This window comes from Tenebrio molitor, chromosome 5 (assembly GCF_963966145.1).
Source record: "Tenebrio molitor chromosome 5, icTenMoli1.1, whole genome shotgun sequence".
Taxonomy (NCBI): domain Eukaryota; kingdom Metazoa; phylum Arthropoda; class Insecta; order Coleoptera; family Tenebrionidae; genus Tenebrio; species Tenebrio molitor.
In genome coordinates, this window is record NC_091050.1 from 20201664 (window position 1) to 20224032 (window position 22369).

General features: G+C 38.5%; 1 protein-coding gene and 1 long non-coding RNA gene across 2 annotated transcripts; both read right to left on the reverse strand.

The window, feature by feature from the left end:
• Positions 1–7131: 7131 nt before the first annotated feature.
• On the reverse strand, positions 7132–13948 carry LOC138131351 (uncharacterized). Its single transcript, XM_069048321.1, has 2 exons — positions 8509–13948; positions 7132–7716 (listed from the first exon to the last, which is right to left on the reverse strand). The coding sequence occupies exon 1, from the start codon at positions 13143–13145 to the stop codon at positions 11982–11984; it is 1164 nt and encodes a 387-aa protein (XP_068904422.1). The 5' UTR covers positions 13146–13948; the 3' UTR covers positions 7132–7716; positions 8509–11981.
• Positions 13949–14747: 799 nt separating this feature from the next.
• Positions 14748–15794, reverse strand: LOC138131359 (uncharacterized). Its single transcript, XR_011159788.1, has 2 exons — positions 15208–15794; positions 14748–15154 (listed from the first exon to the last, which is right to left on the reverse strand). It is a non-coding gene; the product is annotated as an uncharacterized lncRNA (long non-coding RNA).
• Between the last annotated feature and the right edge of the window lie 6575 nt (positions 15795–22369).

Consider the following 22369-nt stretch of genomic DNA (forward strand, 5'->3'; position numbering starts at 1 on the left):
ACCAAAAAAGCCATCTGTAGTTGTTACTAGAGGTGTGAATGTAGCATGTCTTTCTTCACAAGCGGACGTATATTTTGTTTTCTTCTCTTTTTCTGATTTTCTAAGCACGGCTTGTAATGTCATTGAACTATAAGATGGAGCATCAGCATCTACGATGCGAATATCAAACAATGCTTCTACTTGCGGTTCCCATACGCCACGGCATGCAAGATCACCTTTAAGAGAGATTTGATTTGTCATAGGGTTTTGTTCACGGATGCAACATCCCCATGCTGTTTGCATCATGTCTCCCAAAACATCGCGAACTTCATTATGTCTCCGAATGATTAGACCACCTTGACGACAACAAAGAGCATGATCGATGTTAAATAGTTCTCCACAACCATCACAAGTTGAAGGGAGGGTTTTCTATATCGAATTGCAAGTGCATGTCGAAATTCCATTGGCGACATATCAAAATTCCATTTTTTCAATGGGATGACATTAGTCAGCCAGATGATTTTGATTTAGGATCTATTGCATGACTAAGAACCTTATTCCTTTCTGGAGGTAAGGCCTTTAGACATATTTTTAAAAAAAGATGTACCTATCTCTTGTACTTTTTTCGTTTTTAATTTTTTTTCTCTTATTTTTGCTGAATGTTTATGTACCTACATTTAGGGATATTTGAGACTTTATTGACGCATGCTTCAATTTCACTAATTCCTTCTAATGAAGAAATGAAGAAACAAACAAGTTGGGTGCATTTTCAACAGGATCAGAAAGACCCATTCCACCTAACCTAGTAGGTAGATGAAATAGGTCAACTTTAGTGTTACTAATTTCAGAACCAAATAAGACTGGAAAATAAGATGATCTAATAGCACATCGTAATGGGTTCCTTTTCTTCATTTAAAACTTTTTGAGTAAAAGTCCATTCATGTTGTAAAGATTTTGTAATCGCTGCATGAGCTGTTTGTGGATGTTTCTTGGCAATCTTAGTTAACGTTTTGATATGCTGGACCCATGCCTTGACTTTATTTTTTAAATATTGAGATTTTTCAAAAGATTCACCAATATAACCTCCTAATAAACGATGACCTGTTACAATTTTTATTCCTGAGCCACGAAAAACTTTTTGAGCTTCAGATATATTGTTAGGATGTGTAATTGGATACTTTCTACAAGGTATGAAATCTTTTCTAACAGATGGACCATATTTATTTAGTTTACTCCACCAAGCATTAACGGGAGCTAATTTACCTTGACATGAGGAATCATCTGCATACCATGTTTGTATTATATCAGAACTTTCAAGGCAATTTATTAAAGGCATTGTAGCAATACCGTATTATAACATTGACAATGGATTACCTTGAGTTACACCTACTTTGCTAAATATCTCTTTGAACGTCCTGATACTATCAATTCAGCATCTCCACGATAAGTGTTGTATAAGAATCTTGACATCTATGCCAATGAACACGTGCTTCAAGAAGAGCAGAAATCCTGTTTAAAGAGTTAAATGGATTATTCGCATCAACTAATAATAAACCCCAATCATTATTTTGGGAACAATTTTCTTGATAAATATTTTCCATGGTATGAATAGCCCCTTCAATACCACCAGGTAATCTACTGCATAATTGAACCACAGACTTCGGTAACATCACCTCCTGTTATTATAGCCAAGCTCTTGCAAATTATTCTCCCATTCCAATAGGGCGAACACCCGGATTCTTATCTAGAGCTATAAGTTTACTAGCCATTAATGTTTTTATCTTTTCCCATTGTACTATTTCATTTGCTAATTTTGTAGTTAATTTGGCTATTTTGGTACGAAGAATAGCGCTATTTTTACCAAATCTTAACGTGAAGTCTGTCCAATGATCAGATGTAGCTCCACATGGACCATTGCCACCACGCAGTCTTCGTACCGCCTTTTCTATAACATCAGCAGTAATTTCAACAGGTTCAACTAAAGGAAAGTAAATATTGCTTTGTAAGTAATGATTTCAGGAATTATTGAATTAGGGTGTTTATTTTCAAGAACATCAAACACTGTCTTCATATCATCAACAATATTTTCATTTGGGTTCAGTATTCCACCATTTGAACGATTTGTCACAAATCGGGTTGCTTCTCTCACTTTACCATTTAACATCAATCTGTTAAATATTTTTCCAACAACAATATTGTCTTCTATTTTTGTTTTCTTTCGGTATAATTGTCGATCACAGCCAATTGCTTCGGAGATCAAAGCATCAAATTGATCTCTTTTCCACATATCGATTCTTCTAGTTAATAATAATCACATATCTTTAGTTTTCTTAACTTGTTTGTCACGTTGTAATATTACGGCAATATATTTACTTTTCGTAAGTTGGTCGATTTCAACTGCAAGATTAAGTACAAAATCCTGGCTTGCCTTTCCACTTGGTAAATCGTATAAGTGTCTATTAAGTTCTATAACTTTGTTCCAACGTATTAACCAAATTTCATCTGAGGGAAATCCTGGACCATTTAAATATGGAGCGTCATAAGCATAAGTATTTGATAACAGGTTGAGTACTGGACTGGGTAAAGAATTTGTGTTTTCATTCCTGTTGTTTTTAAAAAAATTTGATGGGGTCATTATTGGTTTTTTATGTAATTTTATTTTTATATTTTTTCGAGGTGGATTTTCTCGTATGTATTTTAACATGAACGAATAAATTTCCACAAATATTGCAAGCTGTTTTTTTCGAATTACATACCAAGTTTTTCCTTTTCTCGTTTAATGATAGATGATTTGAATCAATTTTTGAATTATTTCTTTCAATTGTAGCATCATTTTTTCTGTCCTCTAGATTTCTTGACCCATGATCAGTACAATCTCCATCTTCATTAGTAAAATGATTGAAGCACAATAATATCATATTCCATATATGACAGCTGCTGAAAACTTCCTTTTTTCAATTTAAAACTTCGCAAAATTGTATTCCTGGATGGCTCTCAATAAATACACCTTTACCAGAATGATTTAATTCTCTGAAGTTCATCGCTAAGAAAATATTATTTTTCTTTGTTCTGTTCATGATTATAGCCAGAGCGCCTAGATTAGAGCCCGAGGCGCGCCGAGGGTTGTAAGGCGCGAAGGCTATAAGGGACTTCTCCACCGTGGTTTATATACTATTTTTTTCACTACTAGATACGTTAAAACCCTTTCTGATAACAATTATTAATCAAATTATTTTGTCGGATGCGACGGGTCCGAGTTGTCATTTCTTGACAGTTGGTATGAAAATCCTCTATGTTAACCAATGAAATAGACGACAATCTTTCGTTGCTAGGTGACGGTTGTTCCATTATTCACCACTGGTTAATAATGAAATAGTATATTATGCAACAAGATTTATAAACGGTACTTTAGACACGCGTTTTATGTTAGGCACGAGCGAAGCGTAGCGGAGCGAGTGTTTAATAAACAAGTGTCTAGAGAAGTTTATAAACGAGTTGAATACTATACTTTTTCTACGACCAAATTAACAAATGGAACACACAAACGAAACAAGCAACTTTTTTATTAAACGTTAATTTAAACATACAAACTAAATGAACATACCAACTAGGAATATATATATATTTCTCAGGATACAAACTGTTGGTGGCTTCAGGTCCATATTTGAAAAATACAACGAATTATTTCACTACAATGACGTTTTCTTTCACGCCGGATGCGAAACTGATAAACGTCAAAATACCAACTTGATTTAGAGCTAAATATGTCCAAAAAATTCAAGCCGTGTTTAAAGAAACTTCGAGCGTGTTTAATATCCCGAAAACGTCTGAATGGACACCAAGTTGTGACTAATGAACAATCGTTTTTAAAGTGACGTTTTATACACTATTTGTCAGTGCAAAATGTGACACTTTAGAGAAGGAAGTAGAAAAAATTATTTACCTGTCACTGAGCCAACGTAGAAAAACGAAACTTCTCAGTGTTCTATGACAACCGATAACGCTAGACTTTATTACTAGTAGTGAAAAAAGTAATTTTTATACAACTGACATTAAAAGTGACGTTTTTAGTGGAAGCTAATTTGATTAAAAATTGCTCTTTATAACTTACCGTGTTAAAAGTATTTTTAACACTAGTAAAAAAAAACTTTTAACACTAGTTATTTATTATTTATTTATAAATGTTAAAGTGGCTCTATTTGCCGCTTTTTCAATATCTGCGGGAAATCTGTCGTCAATATCGTTTTCTTTGCATTCCATGTTTACGAATGAAATAATGTGGAATTGAAAGTGTTTTACAAAACGTAATTAAAACTTTTTTGACGTTTCTAATAAACAAATGTCAATACAAGACTAGCTACCTGATTTTTGCCGCAGAAATTAAAATAAACATCAAAAATACGACTGCGTTTTTTAATGCAATGCAAACCAGTTGTATAATAGTTATTTAATAAACTAGTTTGTTAATGAAGCCGATTAATAATCGAAACTGTTTAAAGCACGAACGAGTGTAGCGAGTTAGTGCCTTTAATAGTTGAGATTATTAATCGCTCATTAACAAATGAGTTGATTACAAAATTTTTTCGTTGACCGCAAACTTTCTTTTTTTGTGACAAAATTTCAAATTAAAGCCAAATCAAAACCAATTTTATCTTTTTCGATAAATATGAGACCTTATAAAATATCTTCATCCTTTTTTTGTCCTCAGGGTAGGGCATTTTTAGATTTTTTCAACACTTTTTATTCACTTTTCAACAAAGAGTGTCAGAAGACGTCAACTCCATTCACATTCAATTTCACGTAAAAATCACGGTTGCTAAGAAAACCTAGTTACCTTTGAAAAATTTGACGTGCGAATTATAACCAAAAAGGTCGGCCTTTGGAAAAGTGAATTCGTAATTGTGCAGTTATGGAGCTATAAAATATAGAAAACCCTGCTGCACTACCTGCTGCAGTGTTGGTAAATGCAAACAATGCATGTTCGAGGTTGTTTATACATCAAAATATCATCAAAACGTCAAAATCGCACAATGAGGTCCATTAATACACTATAATTTAGACAAAATAATTCATTAATATTGAAATTAACAAGCGGTCAACGGAAAAAAAAATAGATGTATGATGGACGTGTTAAAAGTGATTTTATTTTGTTCGTGGGGTTGGTCAACTCGCTGCGCTCGTTTCCCAATCTACCCCTCTTACAAAATAAAATCTCACTTTTAACACTTACATCATAAATAACTATTTTCACGACACGTCTGTGACAGGAGTAAATAATTTATTAGATTTTTTTCCTGTAATAAATGGAACTAAGTAACTTGAATAACCTTCGTTTATCTGAGCTGCATTGCAAAATCATTAGACATCAAATACAGTGAGCGGCAAAAGTGTTCGGTCTCGTTAGTCGGTACCGCTCGGGAATTGTCGGTACCGCTATCCACCCTCTCGAGGGGGTTGACAGTTGCGAGAGTCTTGTGACTCGACACTCTCATCTCATTCAGTAAGATAAGTAGTCATGTAACAATTGTAATAGTACGAAACATTAAGTCAGTACCGAGAGTACTACTACTATGTACGAATGTAACAAGTAACAAGTAACAATTACACGTAGTATAAGTAAACTACAAGTGCAGTTTAATTGTTCCCAATTGTGGGAACTGGTCAAAAATCTTCTATCTATCTATCTATCTAAAACCACCAGCTCTGTAGCTACGTCTAAAGATATCCTCCAAAACTCTCTTTAGTAACGAAATTACATTGCACATATTGCTCACCAGGTCGTCTATACATTATTACCTGTCCGTCAGACTCGTATAGACAGAACTTCGATTCATCGAAGACCAAAACTCTGCCCCAATCTTGTTCGACCCAATTGACATGTTCTAATGCAAAGTTTAAGCAGGTCCTCCGAAGGGCTGCAGTTAACTTGGGCCCAGTAGCTGGTCTTCTCGGATGTATCCGATCCCCCTTTAGTCGTTTTCCAACCGTATTTTCACTCAGACGGAGTGCATATTGTCTAACATGACATGCGATCTTAAAAAATAGGAGAGCGGTGAGAAACCCTTCTCTAATGCTTATTAATCTTAAGTATTGGTCCTGGTGAGGTGTTGTGATTCGTTTTCGGCTTTGCCCAGGCCTCCTTATGTGTCGTCCAGTCTCCCGACGTCTTCTTAGAAGTTTAGATACGATAGATTGGTTCGAATCAAAGCGATATGCTATAGTCCTCTGACTCTTTTCACTCTGAGCTAACAAAAGCACTTGCACGGACTTTTTAAATGCTAAGTTGTTCCTAACATCACCCATGTTAAAAGTAAATTAAGATTTGTGTCAATACTAATTCAATTTTTCAACTGCTATTAAAAAATTATTTTCTAGTAAATTTCAAAATTTAACAAAAACGATATTTTTGCTCATTTTTGTAAACAGTGGCTGAAAATTTTCATTACTCGTACATTTGTAGCATTATCTATGCTTCTCCTCTATTTTCAGTGTGTATAACAATTTTTTGCTTTAAAGTAAAACTCTCCAAAAAAATCGTAAAAATTCAAGTGATGCGTTAATTTTGCAGTTCAGTGTAATTAACATTTTATTAATTAAATTTTTTGGCCAAAATTAACAATTCAATGACAACACTTTAAACAGTTGTCACGGTTCGGAAATTCCGTTCCGTTTGCTGATCGATTTTTGCGGGTTTGGCCGGAGTGGAAGGCCCAAGGGTTCCACTAATGCTTGGGGATGCACCATCGTTACTCGAACACCTAGACAGTAACCTCGAAAATAACCAACTCGACAAACGCTCGCTCACAGTTAGGCCGAGAGTTACCGCATATTATCGCGACCGCATTGTTCGTGTCCCTATCCTTCCCTATCCCCCATCATCCCGTTCGTTTATCGTGATCTACCTAGTCTTCTCTTTGAGTTTTTTTCCCGGTTGTCTTTATCTTTTACGTTTGGCCCCGGCCGATGACGCGGCCAGAATGGTGCCTTTTTCCTCAAAATCTCAGCGGGACGGTAGCTATATCAGGCGCGGATACAGAATTTCACTTAGGGGGGGGCAATTTCTGTTCGATTTTGCCCATCCACCTACCCGAAAATTTGTTCTAAACGAAAAAAATTTATAAAATTTCAGTTTGTTATTCATGTAATACTTGCATTTGAATGTTCAGCTATTATTTATCTGTCTCGAAAAAAAGTATGAAATAAAAACACAGGTATAGGAAACGAAAAGTAATTTAATTTGAACATTTAATTTGTACATAAATATTATGGTCTTCAAATATTAAACTCCAGTCTTTTCTTACGACCGGTTTTTACAAATCTCGCAATCACTTTGTCGACGTCACTATGAATATGCCTATGAATGTGCATAAGAGCAAGACCGAGGAGGCGATTTTCAGTCATGGTTGCTCTTAAATAAGTCTTAAGGCGCCGCAATGACGAGAATGACCTTTCAGCAGATGCATTTGTCACCGGAAGCGTTGCAAGGATCAGTACATATTCATGTATTATAGGAAATGCATTCTTATCACACCGAGCCAATACGTCCAGAGCAATTATGGGAAGCTCTTTTTGCCGTTCCTTTTCTTGGATCCATTTCTCTCGCCACAGTAACATTTCATCTTTTAACAAAATACTAGAAACGCCCTTATCGACGTCAAGAAGAGATCCGAAGCGGTCGAGGAGGGACTTTGAAATTTTGTCATTTTCACCGGGATTATTCTTAACAATATTTGGAATCTGGAATGAAACAGTAGCGGCTCGTCAAGATCAAAACCGGGTAGGCACTAGCAATTTTTTTGGTCAGTTTTTTCGCGTTATTTTTTTTTTGATCTTGCACCAGTTAAACGGTGGTGATGGATATAATGCTTATTATTACAAAGGTGAGACGTAATTTCAAGATGCTCCACTTTTCCCTAACCTGGACGTTTTGAAAATGACAGTAACATTAAGAAAACAATATCATGCATTGGGTTTATTATGGAAAATAAACGACAACTCTTGCTGGCACAAAAAAATTGCAATATAAATTAGACTTGATAATTTCACGATTTTCCCGTACGCTATTCTTATCTAAACTTTTCTAAAAAAACGAAAAAGAACGAATTTACAAGCAAAAGCAATATGCTCTTTACTCTTATTGTGCTTCTCTAATGCACGCCCTAAATCGTTCAAATCAGAATACCCTGTTTTTGTCCACACTGTCTCATTATTAGTCACGAATAGAATAAAAAAAAAGTTTTTTAAGTAATTTACTGCCAACAAGCCAATCATATTTTCCGTACCTACCACGAATTAGTAAATGCACTATTCTGTTTACCAGTAGTTACCAAAGTTTTACTTAGATCAGTTACATCAGGACAAGGTCTCTTTAACTGTTTAATCTACATAAAACTTATCTTCGTAGGAAAGTTTACAAGACCGGCATTTATTTATCAAAAAATCGAGATCGACGTTAACAGGAACGACAACCGCCTCTTGTTCTTGACTGGTACTTGCCATTGAGATCATTTTTATTAAATTGCTACTTACCTACTTACCATCACTAAGCCTGCATAACCTAACTAAACCGCAATGTTTAACAACAACAACATTAAATTTCAACTTCTGTTCGAGGTCGAGCTGAAGGAACGCATGATTCACGCCCGCGCGCTTGCCAACCTTTTCGACACAACCATTGTGTCCGTTAATCGCTCATAGTCACAATAATCATAATATAAAATAAAATTTTACGACTACAATGAAAATGACAAAACTACCGAGGCATAGCCTCGAGTTGCACTTTACTAACACGCAGTAACCAATAACAGTGTATGACGGGTTGATGGTATTCAGTTCTTTATTCCACCAACCACACAGCTTAGGCGGAAAAATGAAGTGGCATAGTCTACGGTGCCTCTACGGTACGCTGAACGCTCTGAATAAGTCTACGCTCTGGGCTCTGCAGTCCGAAGCGAAGGGGCCGAATGCAAAACGCGCCAAATACAAAATACATAATCAAATTATCACATGCAACAGTTATTCTTCGATAATAATTAATTCAATGTAGATACAAAATAAAAGTATACAAACATAAAAATATTTTTATACTAAAAAAAATCAAAAATTATCTATTAAAAAAGATTTTGGTTAGTAAAGTATTTGGTGAGGCACTGCCTCCCCTGCCTACCCGGAGAAGCCGCCCCTGGAATGAAAACTGACAGTTGAAATACGTCCAAGGTTTCAGCTGAGAATCTTTCTCGCAGATCTGTGAGCACAAAGTCTAGTAAGGGTGCATAGATTGATACTCTATAGTATTCCTCGGCTGAATTTGCTTCATGGTTAGCACGATAAATTTGACGTCCACTGCGGCGAGGAATTCGAGGAATATTCAGCTCGACACCCAGTTCATCGGCTAGATTTTCTGCACGCTGCCAGACGTTGTTAAAACTATTGTCCACATTTTCTCGACGACTGGCAAGAATAGAAATTGTGTTGTTTACTTGCACAGCACTGTCATTAAGATCGAGCGTCGTCTTCTGTAGAAGTTTACTCAGAGACTGTGTTAGAGACAGTATATCACTCAGACACAATACTGATAATATAAATTGTGCGTTGCATAAAGTTCTCACCAGTGAAGCAGCCTTGCCAGCTGTGCTCGGGTCACGCCACTCTGAAATCTTTTCCAACGTCTCAACTATCTTCGCGAGGTCAACAGAAAATTGGAGTACACCCTCATGGCGCTCGACCCACCGAGTCTCACAAAGCGATGTAAGCATCAGTGACGGCTCGTGTTCCGCGAATATGGGTCGGCCGAACATGGGTAGATCGGTAAAGCTCTAATTAGTCAATTTAACTTTTTGATAGGCATCCGCATGGCAAATGTAGGTGCATAATTAAAAAAAATTCACATAGCAAAACAAGAGCAAGTTACTATTGCGAGCAAAAAAAGAGGGACATCAACGTCATTGTCTTGCCTTTTTATGTGAAATAACCCTTATCTGATTCTAACCCTACTTTGAATTGATTGACGTTGTCATTAAGTACTGTAGGTTGTAGGGAATGATTGTGAGTAAGCAAGTATATAGTGAGAATCGCCCTCAAATGTCACATGATTTATATTGACAAATCACAACTCCGAATTGTTTCAATAGCAACCAATCACAATTTAATTAAGCGGAAATTTTCCCTAGGGAAAATTTCCGATATAATTGACCTAGGGAAAAAATGTTTCGGGCGATTCTCTTCCAAATATACCTCGGGGCAGATATATATCGCCAGAAATTTTTTCTTGCAGTCCAACACTCGTGTTTGTCGCTCAAAATTACCCTCGGGCTAGCGCCCTCGTGTAATTTTCTTGCTACAAACACTCGTGTGTGAGGACTGCTCGAAAAAATTTCCAGCAATATATCTGTCCCTTGGTATATTATATATGAATATTTATTTAATGCAAAGTTCCAATCAAAATCTACCTTTATCAAAAGAAGAGGGCATTTGGAAAAGGAAAATAGGAGTAGGTATAAAATAAATGTTTAAACTGTCAGCTGGAATAGTGTCAAAAAAAAATGACAATAAAGCTTACGCAATACGGCGCTGTTAATTTCGTCATAAATGGTTTTCATTAGAATTTTTGTTACCGAGTCGATTAAATCGTTTTGCATTGTTTTTGATAGCCCAGTCAAAACAGGAGATAAAGAAGGATCTATAAATTTTCTTCTAAAGTAGCGGCAAATTTGGCTAACTCTTTAAAATTACCTTCATTATCTGATTCATCATTACCCCGAAATGCCAATTCTTGTGCAGACAAAAAAATTGTCATATTTATTAAATGTTTAACCATTTCTCGATTTTCCCGGACCTTTTCATTGTATTTTTTAATATATTCTTTATGATCGGATTGACCACTGTCGATTGTGTTTACAATATTTTGTTTATCGAATAATTTAAATTTTATTGCCGAATGTGTATATTCTTTAGGTATTTCCTGTTTAACTAAAGCGCGATGAATTTCTTTTAAATTGTCGTACCCTATCGAATTGTAAGGATTTTTATTTACCGAAAAGAGTACACAATACCAGCAAAACAATTTATTATGAACCTGGCTGCCCGTTTCTGGTACAGAGTTTTAGAAAACGTTTTGATTGTATTAAATCAACCATTGAGGGTGTGGAACTGGCAATTTCTTCACAAATATTTTGTCATCATAAGACAATGTATGAAATTTATTTACCAATAAATAATTAACCAAATCGGCATTGGTACTCACTACATCTTTTACATTTGCCATTGTCGGTGTCTTTACCTACTTACCACTTACACTCACAATTTAAATAATACTATAATAATTACATAATAACAGATTAAACACACAAAACGGAAACAAAAGACGATACATTAAACGGTTAGGAGCAGACGAGCATTTGAAGTTAAGGAATTAATTAATTAAACTACGCAAACGCAAACTCTAAGGTTCTCGATGATAAATAAGGTATAATGTTTTATGGGATGTTTGTATCGTGTCACGCGTCACGGGATGTTTGTATCGTCTCAGTCTAGCAGCGCCACAGCGCTGCAACGGAATCTCGGCCAAATTAACTTTTGCCGGGGTTGTGTGAAACGAGCTAAGCTATCCGTTACAAGTTACAGCAACATAACTTAAGATTGGTGAGACGAGACAGCTGGACGTACTTCTGAATGTATTCATCGTTTCAAAATCGCAGTGCAAAGATTGGTCTGTGTGCACTCGGCAAATACGTCACTGGCCGAGCCTTCCCCTTCCTTGACCGAATGTATTTATTATTTACTAAACACTTGCCGCAGGAGCCTAGGAACGGCTTTGTCAATTATTGTCATAGTTTTGTAAATATTCATATGCATTTAATTTTTGTAATGGTGAAAAAATAACTTTAACTTCAATATGTAATTTAAATTGGTCTTTACTGAGGCAATTAAAAAAAACGATGAAGGCGAACAGACATCATAATTTATGTTTAGAAGAATTTTGCGTTTATTAAGTGGATTTTTATTTACACACATTTTTTTTTTATCAAAACTATCCTGGAAGCGTTTAGGTGTTTATAGGTACTAATATGTGTATTTACAAAACATACGGTACACAGTACAATGTAATTAGGTACGAGACAGAAATGAAAATTGTAATTTAAGTTGTTATTTGGGTTTGAAGAAAAATAACGTAAACATTTTTTTATCAGAAAATATGAAAATAAAATTCGTAATTTTGTGTGGTACGGCCCGGCCGACTCTGCCGCCCCTAACGAGCCGTCACTGGTAAGCATACATCCTAAGGTGCTCATGAGGACAGTTTTTCGTTTTGGATGTGATTTTAAAAAAGCGATTACTTCTTTCATAACCGCTACTGCGTCCCGGATAGCAGGCACCTTGGAGCTGCGTGAAATGGAATTGTTCAGCTTGTGGCTATAGCGTGGTGTCTTAACAGCGTTTTTGGCTTCCTTTTGAACCTCAGTAGCAGCACCTCGAACTTCAGAAAGCATAACAGCACATCCATCTGTACCGATCCCAATACAACGTTCCAATGGAAGTTTCAGTCTTTTCTTCAGTTGGGAAAGGACAATCTGGCCAATGGCCTTACCGGTCAAAGATAACTCCCTAGGTGTGGAGGTTTCGTCCAACGCCTCTTCGGCAGTCAACAGCTTTCTGGCTTCTTTCCAATCTTCTTCGTCCGATTCGTACTCATTTTTATGTTTAGCATTAACTAATTCCGCAAAAGCATCCACAAAACTGACGAAATCCTCGTGAATATTACCATCATAGACGTATCTTAGGGTAAGGCTCAGCTGGGACAGGTGAGATACATCTGTTGTCTCGTCAAAAAGTATCGAATAATACCGTGATGCTCGCACGTTAGTTAGAATTTTTTCAGAAATCACTTTCCCACAGCATGAAATAAGCGCATTTTGTGTCGTTTTGCTTATATAAGTAGCATTAGAGTGAGCTGACTGTAAGTGTTCTTCCAGTTTTTTATCACCAGCAGATATTCGGTACTTTAAAAGCTCTCTGAAATTTCCTTCGTTTACAGACACGTCGGATTCATCGGAAATATTATGAAATATCGATCCATCATCTCTGTGTCCACGGAATGCTAAATTTTGTCGGCCGAGAAAAATAATAGTTTCGACTATAGGTCGAAGGCGGTTCCGGTTTTCTTCCATCTCTTTCAGACGCTGTTGATGTAGACGATTAATTACTTAGGCTTATTAAAGGTGCGAAGAAATGCAATTCCCTGTTCTGCAGCTCGTTTGTGGTAAATATTATTAGCATGTGTCTCCAAGTCCCCATTCCGCCCTGCAATATCTTTGAAGTTTTTCAACGGTTTTGTCACAAATTTTTGCAAAGGCACAGTTTTTTGACCTCCACCAACACCACCAGTTGCGAAAAATGGGCAATATTTACAAAACAAGCCTTGTTGAGCATGTGAAAATACAAGCCAAGGGTATTTGTTAAGATACTTGTGTCCAAAATATCTCTTCACTTCCTTACCTTTGAGCAAGTGCAAGGAATACGGAAACTTGTAGTCATCTTTTGGCTGCCAGGGGTTTGACAAGAGCTGATATTTTGTGTAGTCATCTACATGTTTATCTAAAAAAATTCCTATATCGTAAGGGGACAGCGATGAACAATACTCTGTGCTCTGTGGTGTTACGTTGAATGTTACTCTATTTTATCCGATGTACGTAATTAATAAACTAATACACGTAAGAAAGTAGTGTAGTAGTGTGATGACCGTGATGTGGGATGCAACAACAGTTGACAACAAAAGTGACAAACGTGTTGCTCTACGGAGGAGTAAGAATCCGCCGGCTACGGCTCACCTGTAATGTAGTAACTAATATGTATCTAATTCATTTCGTTCTTCGTTTGTTGCGCGAAGTGCAAGAGCTGCTCAATAGCCCAATTTTTAATATAGATTTTCATCTAAGTATTTATTAATAATTTATTAATACACTGACCGGACCAAAAAACTACTCACTTCGAATTTTAAGTAATTCATTGTCTTAGAAAAATTTTTTGGTTTCATGTTGTATTGATATGATAATGATAAGGGTTATTTAAGTTATTTTTTGGCAAAAAATATCCGACAAACAAAACATTAAACACAGCAAACAGGATTTTAATAAAAAATGATAAAATTAATTTTTTAGAAAAAAATGTATGTAATGAAAAATTGCCAAAATTTGATCAGTATTTTGAATTAGTATCTCTTATTGTCAAATTAAATCTTTTAACACGTAAGACAACCGACAAAAACTTTTCTAATAATTTATTTAAACAAAACAATTCGGTTGCCATGGTGACCCGATCAATGAAAATATCCCAATTTTACTATTATTTAAAAAAATAAGCACAAATATTATTTCATTTATTTATTAAGAAAATCATAATGAGTCGCTTTTTGTGCCGGTCAGTGTATTATTTATGAATTTTATAAGTAAGAAAAAAATAACCTTTTGTCTGGTCAGTACATATGTACAAATGGTAACAAATGCAACATTTTTGCTACAATTTAATTCTAATTAGTTACAAATATTTGTGAGGCAATGGTGTTAGGGAGAGAGAGATAACTCTCGCTTATGGTCAATGTCATCATCAATATCAATTATTAGAATTATTATTAATTAGAAACAGGATGCTTACTGATACACTCACCTTGTTTAAATTAAACGCACACTTGCACTGCACTATATAACTCGTTTTGGAACTAACTACTGTAAAATGATTTTGACGAATTAAAAAATGAAAAAATAAAAGAGACGTTCGAACTAAACAAACTTTAATCAAGAACTAACTCTAAACACAAAAAGGTCGTCCCTTTATAGGCGAGTCATTTTTAAGTAAACAATTAAGATAGCTGCAGTTATAAGATTCTAAAAAAATGCTGTCAAGTCCGTAACATCTAATGCGGACAATAACTAGACATCATAAATAAAAGCGACACTCTTTCACACCCTCGACATTGTGTATTTTAAACGGAACACAAAAAAACGGGGTAATTTAAAGACGCTCGGGTTTGTCAGCTGGGCACTCCTTCGACTTTAGGAAATTAGGAATAACGGCACCACCAACCAGTTCGAAAAAAACACCTTACACACACTACTTTTCACTGTATCAGATTATTCAGATTCGCATTCGCACGCCACTAATTTGGTCCACTTTTAAAATACTGAAAGGACACAATAATTATGTAAGAAAGTAATAGAGAAACACAGGAAATACTTCAGATTAGACCCTCAGACCACCGGTGGTGACAAATGGGTCATAAATATAACTCTCGGTCCTGTTTAACTCCATTTCTCGAAATTCGTGAAGGTTTGTTTGGCAAAACAAGTCCATAAATCCATCAAATATCTGGACGTGACTTCGACATGAGCAAAAGACGGAAAAAAAGTGGACATATTATTGACGTCTTACACATTATTATAAGTTATTCAATTGTCTTGCAGTAAAGTCTGTAAACAAATGACGATTTCAAAATACATATTGAAATTGGTCAAAATAAAGTAAAATTATTTTGCTTTGTTCAGGGGGGGGCAATTGCACCCATTGCCCCCCCCCCCACCCCTGTATCCGCGCCTGAGCTATATACCGTCGGGTTTGTCAGGTCGCGAACCTGCCAGAAAAAAATTCATTCTTTCCCATCTTCTTCTCTCTTCACGACCTAGAGTTTATCGGAGTTTGGGCAAGTCGCTTGAACGTCCCTTTTCTCTTTTGGACTCCAACCCGATAAATTCCCTTCACTTTCCCGACCCTCGTTTCCTTTTTCCCTGGACTACTCAGTTTCCACTTCTGCGCGTCGAAAATTCCAGACCGCACCTGTCGGTTCTCGATTTTTCCTTTTGTCGGCAGTCATTAAGGTCGGTTTTCCTACGTCAAGACTGGCTAGGCTTTTTTGGGGTAGTTGATATGTTGAGAAAGGCAATTAAAGTAGGTTTATATTGTGTTTTTGTTTTAGTCTCTAAGGTTTCTATGTACAACAAAAAATAACAATTAATTAAAATAAAACCTTTTCAAGAGTTGTAGCGTTACGAAACGCCACAATGGCGATTGGCCGGAGTAGGAGGCCACGAGGTCCTACTTATGCTCGCGGGGCTAATAGATCGCAGTTCGAAGACCCGGAACTAGCAGTTAACGCACGGCATTTGGCAACGCGACGCGCCCACCCTGCCTTCAAGTTTTTTACGTCGCTCATTCCGGAAGCGGAAAGTTTCAATTTAGAGTCATTTGTGCCAGCCACTACGGGGGGGCTGGAAGAACACATGTTACCCCCGCAAATGTCAGGCTGAGGTGGCCTCACGCCTCTAGGTTGGCGAGCTGCAACCTATCTTTCAGAACCCCACTTTCACTTTCTCTTTCTCTTCACTTTCTCTTCTTCTCTTCTCAGCGATAGGTGACCGTACGGCAATGTTGGGTCCCTTTTCCTCTTTAGTAACTTGCCGGAAAGTCATCTCCTTCTTTTCAACCCCATCTTTCTTCCTGTCCTTTTTTTGACCTGCGAGTTACGGCAATTAACATCAGGATAGACGTGCACGACTTACCGACACAATACCGTCCAAAATCTGAATTCTCCCGCTCGGTATAATTTCGAGGTAAACAAACCGACGCCATGACGGTCCACCTGTCATGACACGCGCACGTGTAGTACCACCGGAAATGCACATTTTTGATTGCGCAGTACCACGCAAGCGCAGCCCGCCTTATAGCACAACTGAATAAGGTCGAGAATCGCGCGCGTGACGATTTTCGCGATTTATGGGACTGCGGTACCGAGATTAAAAATGCGGAAGTCGGACACTTCGTCGAGAGCCGTCGAAGCGACGCCAGCGAAGCGCCTTTTAGAGTTCGTGGTCGAGTGACCCCTCGCACTATAGAGGTAATTATCGTTCAATTTTGAATTCATTTCACTAAGACCATGTATTAGGGGTGGTTCGATCCAGTTTAGAGTCAATCCCGTTTGGATGAATTGATCCAGTACCGTATCGCAACTTTAGAGTACCGAAAATTTTTGAGTAAAGGAGTGCCGGAAGGACTTCGATTTAGCGCCAAGAACCCCCTTTTTTCGCTGAAAGGTAATTACCGAATCTTCCGATTTTCACAACACTAACGACAATTCGTTAGGGGTCGTTCGCAGGGCGATTCGTAGCCAGATCGTTCGCAGGGCGATTCGTAGCCAGATCGTTCGCAGAGGCGACCATTTTGGAGAACATCGTTCGCAGAGGCGATCGTTTATTTTGAGCACCGTATCGCCAAGGTCACACCGCAAGTCAAAAGGACGCTATTCGAGGAGACAACAGACCCGTCATAAAGCTAAGTCGCCATATTTTTTTACCGCGGCATTGCAAAATTTAGGAACGCCTCGAATTTCTCGCTTCTCGCTTTCATAATTTTTGTATGTTCACAAAATTTTTTTGAAACTTTGCAAATGTTTAGAATTTTTTTGTAAGAACCTTTTCATTCAATCTCCAGTGTCAACTTAAAGAAATTTCAGTCAAATTTAACGTTTCGGAACTTCACCGATTTAAACTTTCCTATCAGGATCAATTTTAATTTTTTTGTCAAGGTGACACCCCAATCTTGACCTTGGGTTTCATTAAGTTTACATTTAATAATTAGCTCGATCAGAAGGAAGTCTAAGTTCGGGAGGTTCCTCATCAGGAATCAAAACATCTTTTATTTCGTCGAAGAATATCATGTTTAGTTTAAGATTCGGTCACATGTGAAAGAAAAGCTTTTCTGGTTACGACCAAAGTAGATATTAAGGCCACCAAAAAGTACTGGTTCCGCATCTTTCAATTTTCATCTAGTAGTTACAAGCGAACCATTATCGCATTCGTGTGAACCAGTACCGAACCACCAAATACTGTTCTGTGGATAATTTTGCAGTAACCGAATAAACCAAAATTTGTTTAACGATCAGAAAGCGTTTGCTTTTACTTACCTTCGACGAGTAAGATCTGAGCACTTGTCCCGGCAGCTGGACAAGCAACAACCAGCTCAAGACAATAGCTGCCTGGCGCCCATTTTTTAAAAATCCGAACCCACGCCCTCTGCCCCGAAAAACCCCCTGGGAGCCCGGAGCTGTCACTGGCCAACTTTTGGTCACAGAGTTCACACTCACAACAGGTTATGGGCCCAGTGAGCGCAGTTCGCGACGAGTAATAAGAGTCATAAGTAAATTAACGAACTTAAAAATACGCGTAATTTGTTCTAACAACGTTCGATGGCCGACGACAAGAATAAGGTCCCTCTCTTCGACGGATCGAATTTTTCGAATTGGAAATTCCGCATGGAGACTCTGCTTGATGAACTCGACCTCCTGGACATCCTGGAAACACCGATGAATGCATCAGTGGAAGCCGTTGATGCCTCAGATATCACGGCACAAGATAAAAAAAAAAAGAAGGAGCAACTAAAGAAAAGGGATAAGAAGTGCAAGTCCCAGATTGTCCAACGAGTGGCCGACAGTCACTTGGAATATGTAAAGGACAAGGAAACTGCATTTGAAATTTGGACGGAACTGACAAATACATTTGAACGTCAAGGTTTGGCAGGTCAGTTACTACTACGAAAAGAGCTTCTGTTGATGAAATATAGCCCCGCGAAGGAAACGTTGGAGGCTCATTTTCTCAAATTTGATCGAGTCATGCGTGATCTACGATCGACTGGTGCCAAGATGGAGGAACAAGACATCGTGTGCCATTTGCTCTTAACAATGCCTGGTGAATACGACTCCGTCGTCACGGCCCTGGAGACGCTCAGTTCAGAAAAACTCACCATGAGCTTTGTGAGGACTCGTCTGCGCGACGAGGACAGGAAACGGGAAGGCAAGCAGCGGAAAAGCAAGAATGAAACGCAGCCACCTTTGGCTTTTGCCACACCGGAAGGAACGAAACAGAAATGGAAAAATGAACGAAGATGTCACAATTGTGGAAAATATGGTCATTATCGTTCAGAATGTAGACTAAATAAATCAAGAAGTGAACATCAACAAAAACAATTCAAAAGTAGGAATGCTAACGTAGCTACAAACAGTGCGTCAGATGAAGGCGAAAGTGAATTCTCAAATGAACACAGTTTCTCGGCTTACCTGAGTGGAAATGTGAAAAGCACGGTTTGGTGCCTTGACTCGGGAGCGTCCGAACATCTGGTAAAAAATGGCAACCATGTCAGTAATATACAGAAACTGGATCATCCTGTGTGCATTAAAATTGCCAAATCAGGTGTCACACTCAAAGCGGAAACATTTGGAGAATTTCGAGGCAAATCTGTTGTTGGAAATAAAGTCTACAATATTTATATTTCAAAAGTCCTTATCGTTCCAGGATTAGAAATCAATCTGTTATCAGTGCGGAAACTTGAGATGCAAGGACTTGCTGTTGTCTTTAAGCAAGGTTGCGGACGGATTCTCAAGGGAGACAAAATTATTGGTGTCGCACAATGCAAGAACAAACTGTACGAGCTCAAACTTCAGGAAAATGTTGAGGTGGCAAATCTCAGCAAGACTGACGGAAGTGGGAAACTTTGGCACCACAGGCTCGGGCATATAGGAAACAGCAAACTGCAAAAACTGTCACAGATTGTGGACGGGGTGACGATCTCTGCGAAGAATGCTGAAACTTCACCGTGTGACGTATGTGTAGGTGGAAAGCAAACGAAACTCCCGCACAAGGAAAAACGACCACGAACAAATAGACCACTGGAACTTGTACACAGTGATCTACTTGGACCTGTCACTCCAGAATCTCACGACAAAAAGAAATACATCTTAACCTTCATTGATGACTTTACACATTTCACTGTCGCCTATCCCATAAGTTCAAAAACTGAAATCCCTCGTTTTTTTAGAAAATATGAAGCCATGGCCACAGCTCATTTCAACCTTAAAATATCACGCTTCAGGTCTGATAATGGTCGTGAGTACATGACGAACGCACTCATGGAGCACTTCGAAAAACAGGGTATCCAGATGGAATGCACGGTTCCTTACACACCGGAACAAAATGGGGTCGCAGAGAGGCTGAACAGGACTATAGTGGAGAAGGCGAGATGTATGCTGCTGTCCAGCAACTTGCCAAAATCGTTTTGGACGGAAGCAGTCACCACAGCGGCTTTTCTGATAAATCGCTCTCCAACTGTAGCACTCGAGAACTGCACTCCGGCGGAAAAATGGTTTGGCTTTAAACCTAACCTTAAAAAGGTACGAATTTTCGGCTGCTTGGTATACCAACATATTCCAAAACAGTTAAACCCGAGGAAATTTGACACTCGAACACGGAAATGCATTCTCCTAGGCTACGCACCAAACGGCTACAGGCTCTGGCTGTTGGAAGAACGAAAAGTCGTAGTTGGGCATGACGTCATCTTCGATGAGGCTACGTTTCCATCACCCTATGGTAACGCTAATACGGCGGATCGGGAGGAGGATACGGAAGAAGAAGATGCGGAAGAAGAGGACACCGAAGAAAAGAAACTCGAAAATGAAGAACCCGATGAAGATGAAGAGGAAAATTGGAATGATGCGACGGAGACTCCGGGAGCGAAGACTCAAAAATTCACACCGACGCAGACAAGCTTACCAAGACGCTCTAGTCGAACTAAAAGGAAGCCCGAGTACTTCGACGAGTACACTGTCATAGCCTTGAACGCCGAGGCCTATGTGGACGAGGCACCCCTGGACTATGAGGATATCAAGAACCTAGAAGACAGAAAAAAATGGTACCAAGCTGTGTTGGAGGAATTGCGCGCATTGGATATTAACGAAACGTGGACTTACACGAAATTGCCACCTGGAAAAACGGCTATCAACAACAAGTGGGTGTTTCGACTGAAAAAGGACGCCAACGGAGAACCACAACGGTACAAGGCGAGGTTGGTGATAAAAGGTTGTTCACAAAAAAGGGGGATAGACTACGACGAAGTATACGCTCCTGTGGCAAGGTTGACAACCATAAGAACACTTCTCTCAGTAATCCACGAAAACAACCTACATGCGATGCAAATGGACGTGAAGAACGCCTTTCTTCACGGAAAACTGAAAGAAACAATCTACATGAAAGTTCCTGATGGAATCAACGGAAAAGACGGACTCGTGTGCAAGTTAAATCGCTCACTATATGGTCTTAAACAAGCACCTCGTGTTTGGAATGAACGGTTTGATACATTTATTAAAGGGATTCACTTCAAACAATCCCCACATGACCGTTGCCTGTATATAAAGATACAAAACGGCACAAAAATCTACCTCCTGCTGTATGTAGATGACATAATTTTGGCTGGAGACGACAAAACGACGCTAGACCAGGTTACAGCCGCTCTCAAAAGAGAATTCTCCATGTCCGACCTCGGAGAATTGCGGAACTTTCTTGGAATAAGTATCACCCGGAACGACAACGAGATGGGACTCTCTCAATTCGGATATATTAAGAAATTGCTGACTCGATTTGGCATGCAAGATTGCAAGGGTGCAAAAACTCCGATGGATGCAAAAAGTCAACCCGAGCAAGTTGAACCTGCAGATTGCATCGTTGATACAAAACCATATCGCGAATTAATAGGGTGTCTGATGTATCTTATGCTTTGTACGAGGCCTGATTTAAGTGCTGCTTTAAATTTTTACAGTCGCTTTCAAGCAAACGCAACCGAGGAGCAGTGGGTTGAGGCGAAGCGTATGCTCCGATACCTGAAGGATACTCAACACTTTGGGCTGATTTACCGCAGGCAGACAGCTCCAGTCCTCGCAGCTTACGCAGACTCAGACTGGGCAGGATCCTTAGACAGAAAATCCACTACGGGATTTTTACTGCAAGTACATGGAAACGTCGTCTGCTGGTCGACGAAGAAACAGAACACGGTGGCTCTCTCATCCACGGAAGCGGAGTATGTCGCCTTGGCATGCGCTGCTGCTGAGCTTGTATGGCTCAGAAATCTCCTCCGGGACATGCATGTCACCTACGAGGATTCCACCATCATGTTCGAAGACAACCAATCCTGCATACACTTGCTGAGCAAGTACGAGCACCGAAGGATGAAACACCTAGACGTCAAGTACCACTTTGTCCGGGATTTGGCAATGAGCAAAATCATCGATGTCAAGTATATACCATCGAATGAGCAGAGGGCGGATATCTTGACAAAAGGATTACCACGAACTTCTTTCGAAAAATTAAGATTGCTTATTGGAGTAAAAGAAACTCAAACTTAGATACATCCATAAGTTTCTTTTTTGAGAGTAAAATTACTTTTGTTTTCGCCACTCAACATTTTTTGTTGCTATTGTCGAAATGACCTATTGTAATTGTTGTAATATTAACGTAGAGATTATTTGCAACTGGCCCATAGAGCTTTAATTGTGGGGGAGTGTTGAGAAAGGCAATTAAAGTAG

Excerpts from the sequence above, each read along its gene's own strand:
- LOC138131351 (XM_069048321.1), bottom strand. The coding sequence starts at position 13,145 with ATGGAAGAAAACCGGAACCGCCTTCGACCTATAGTCGAAACTATTATT.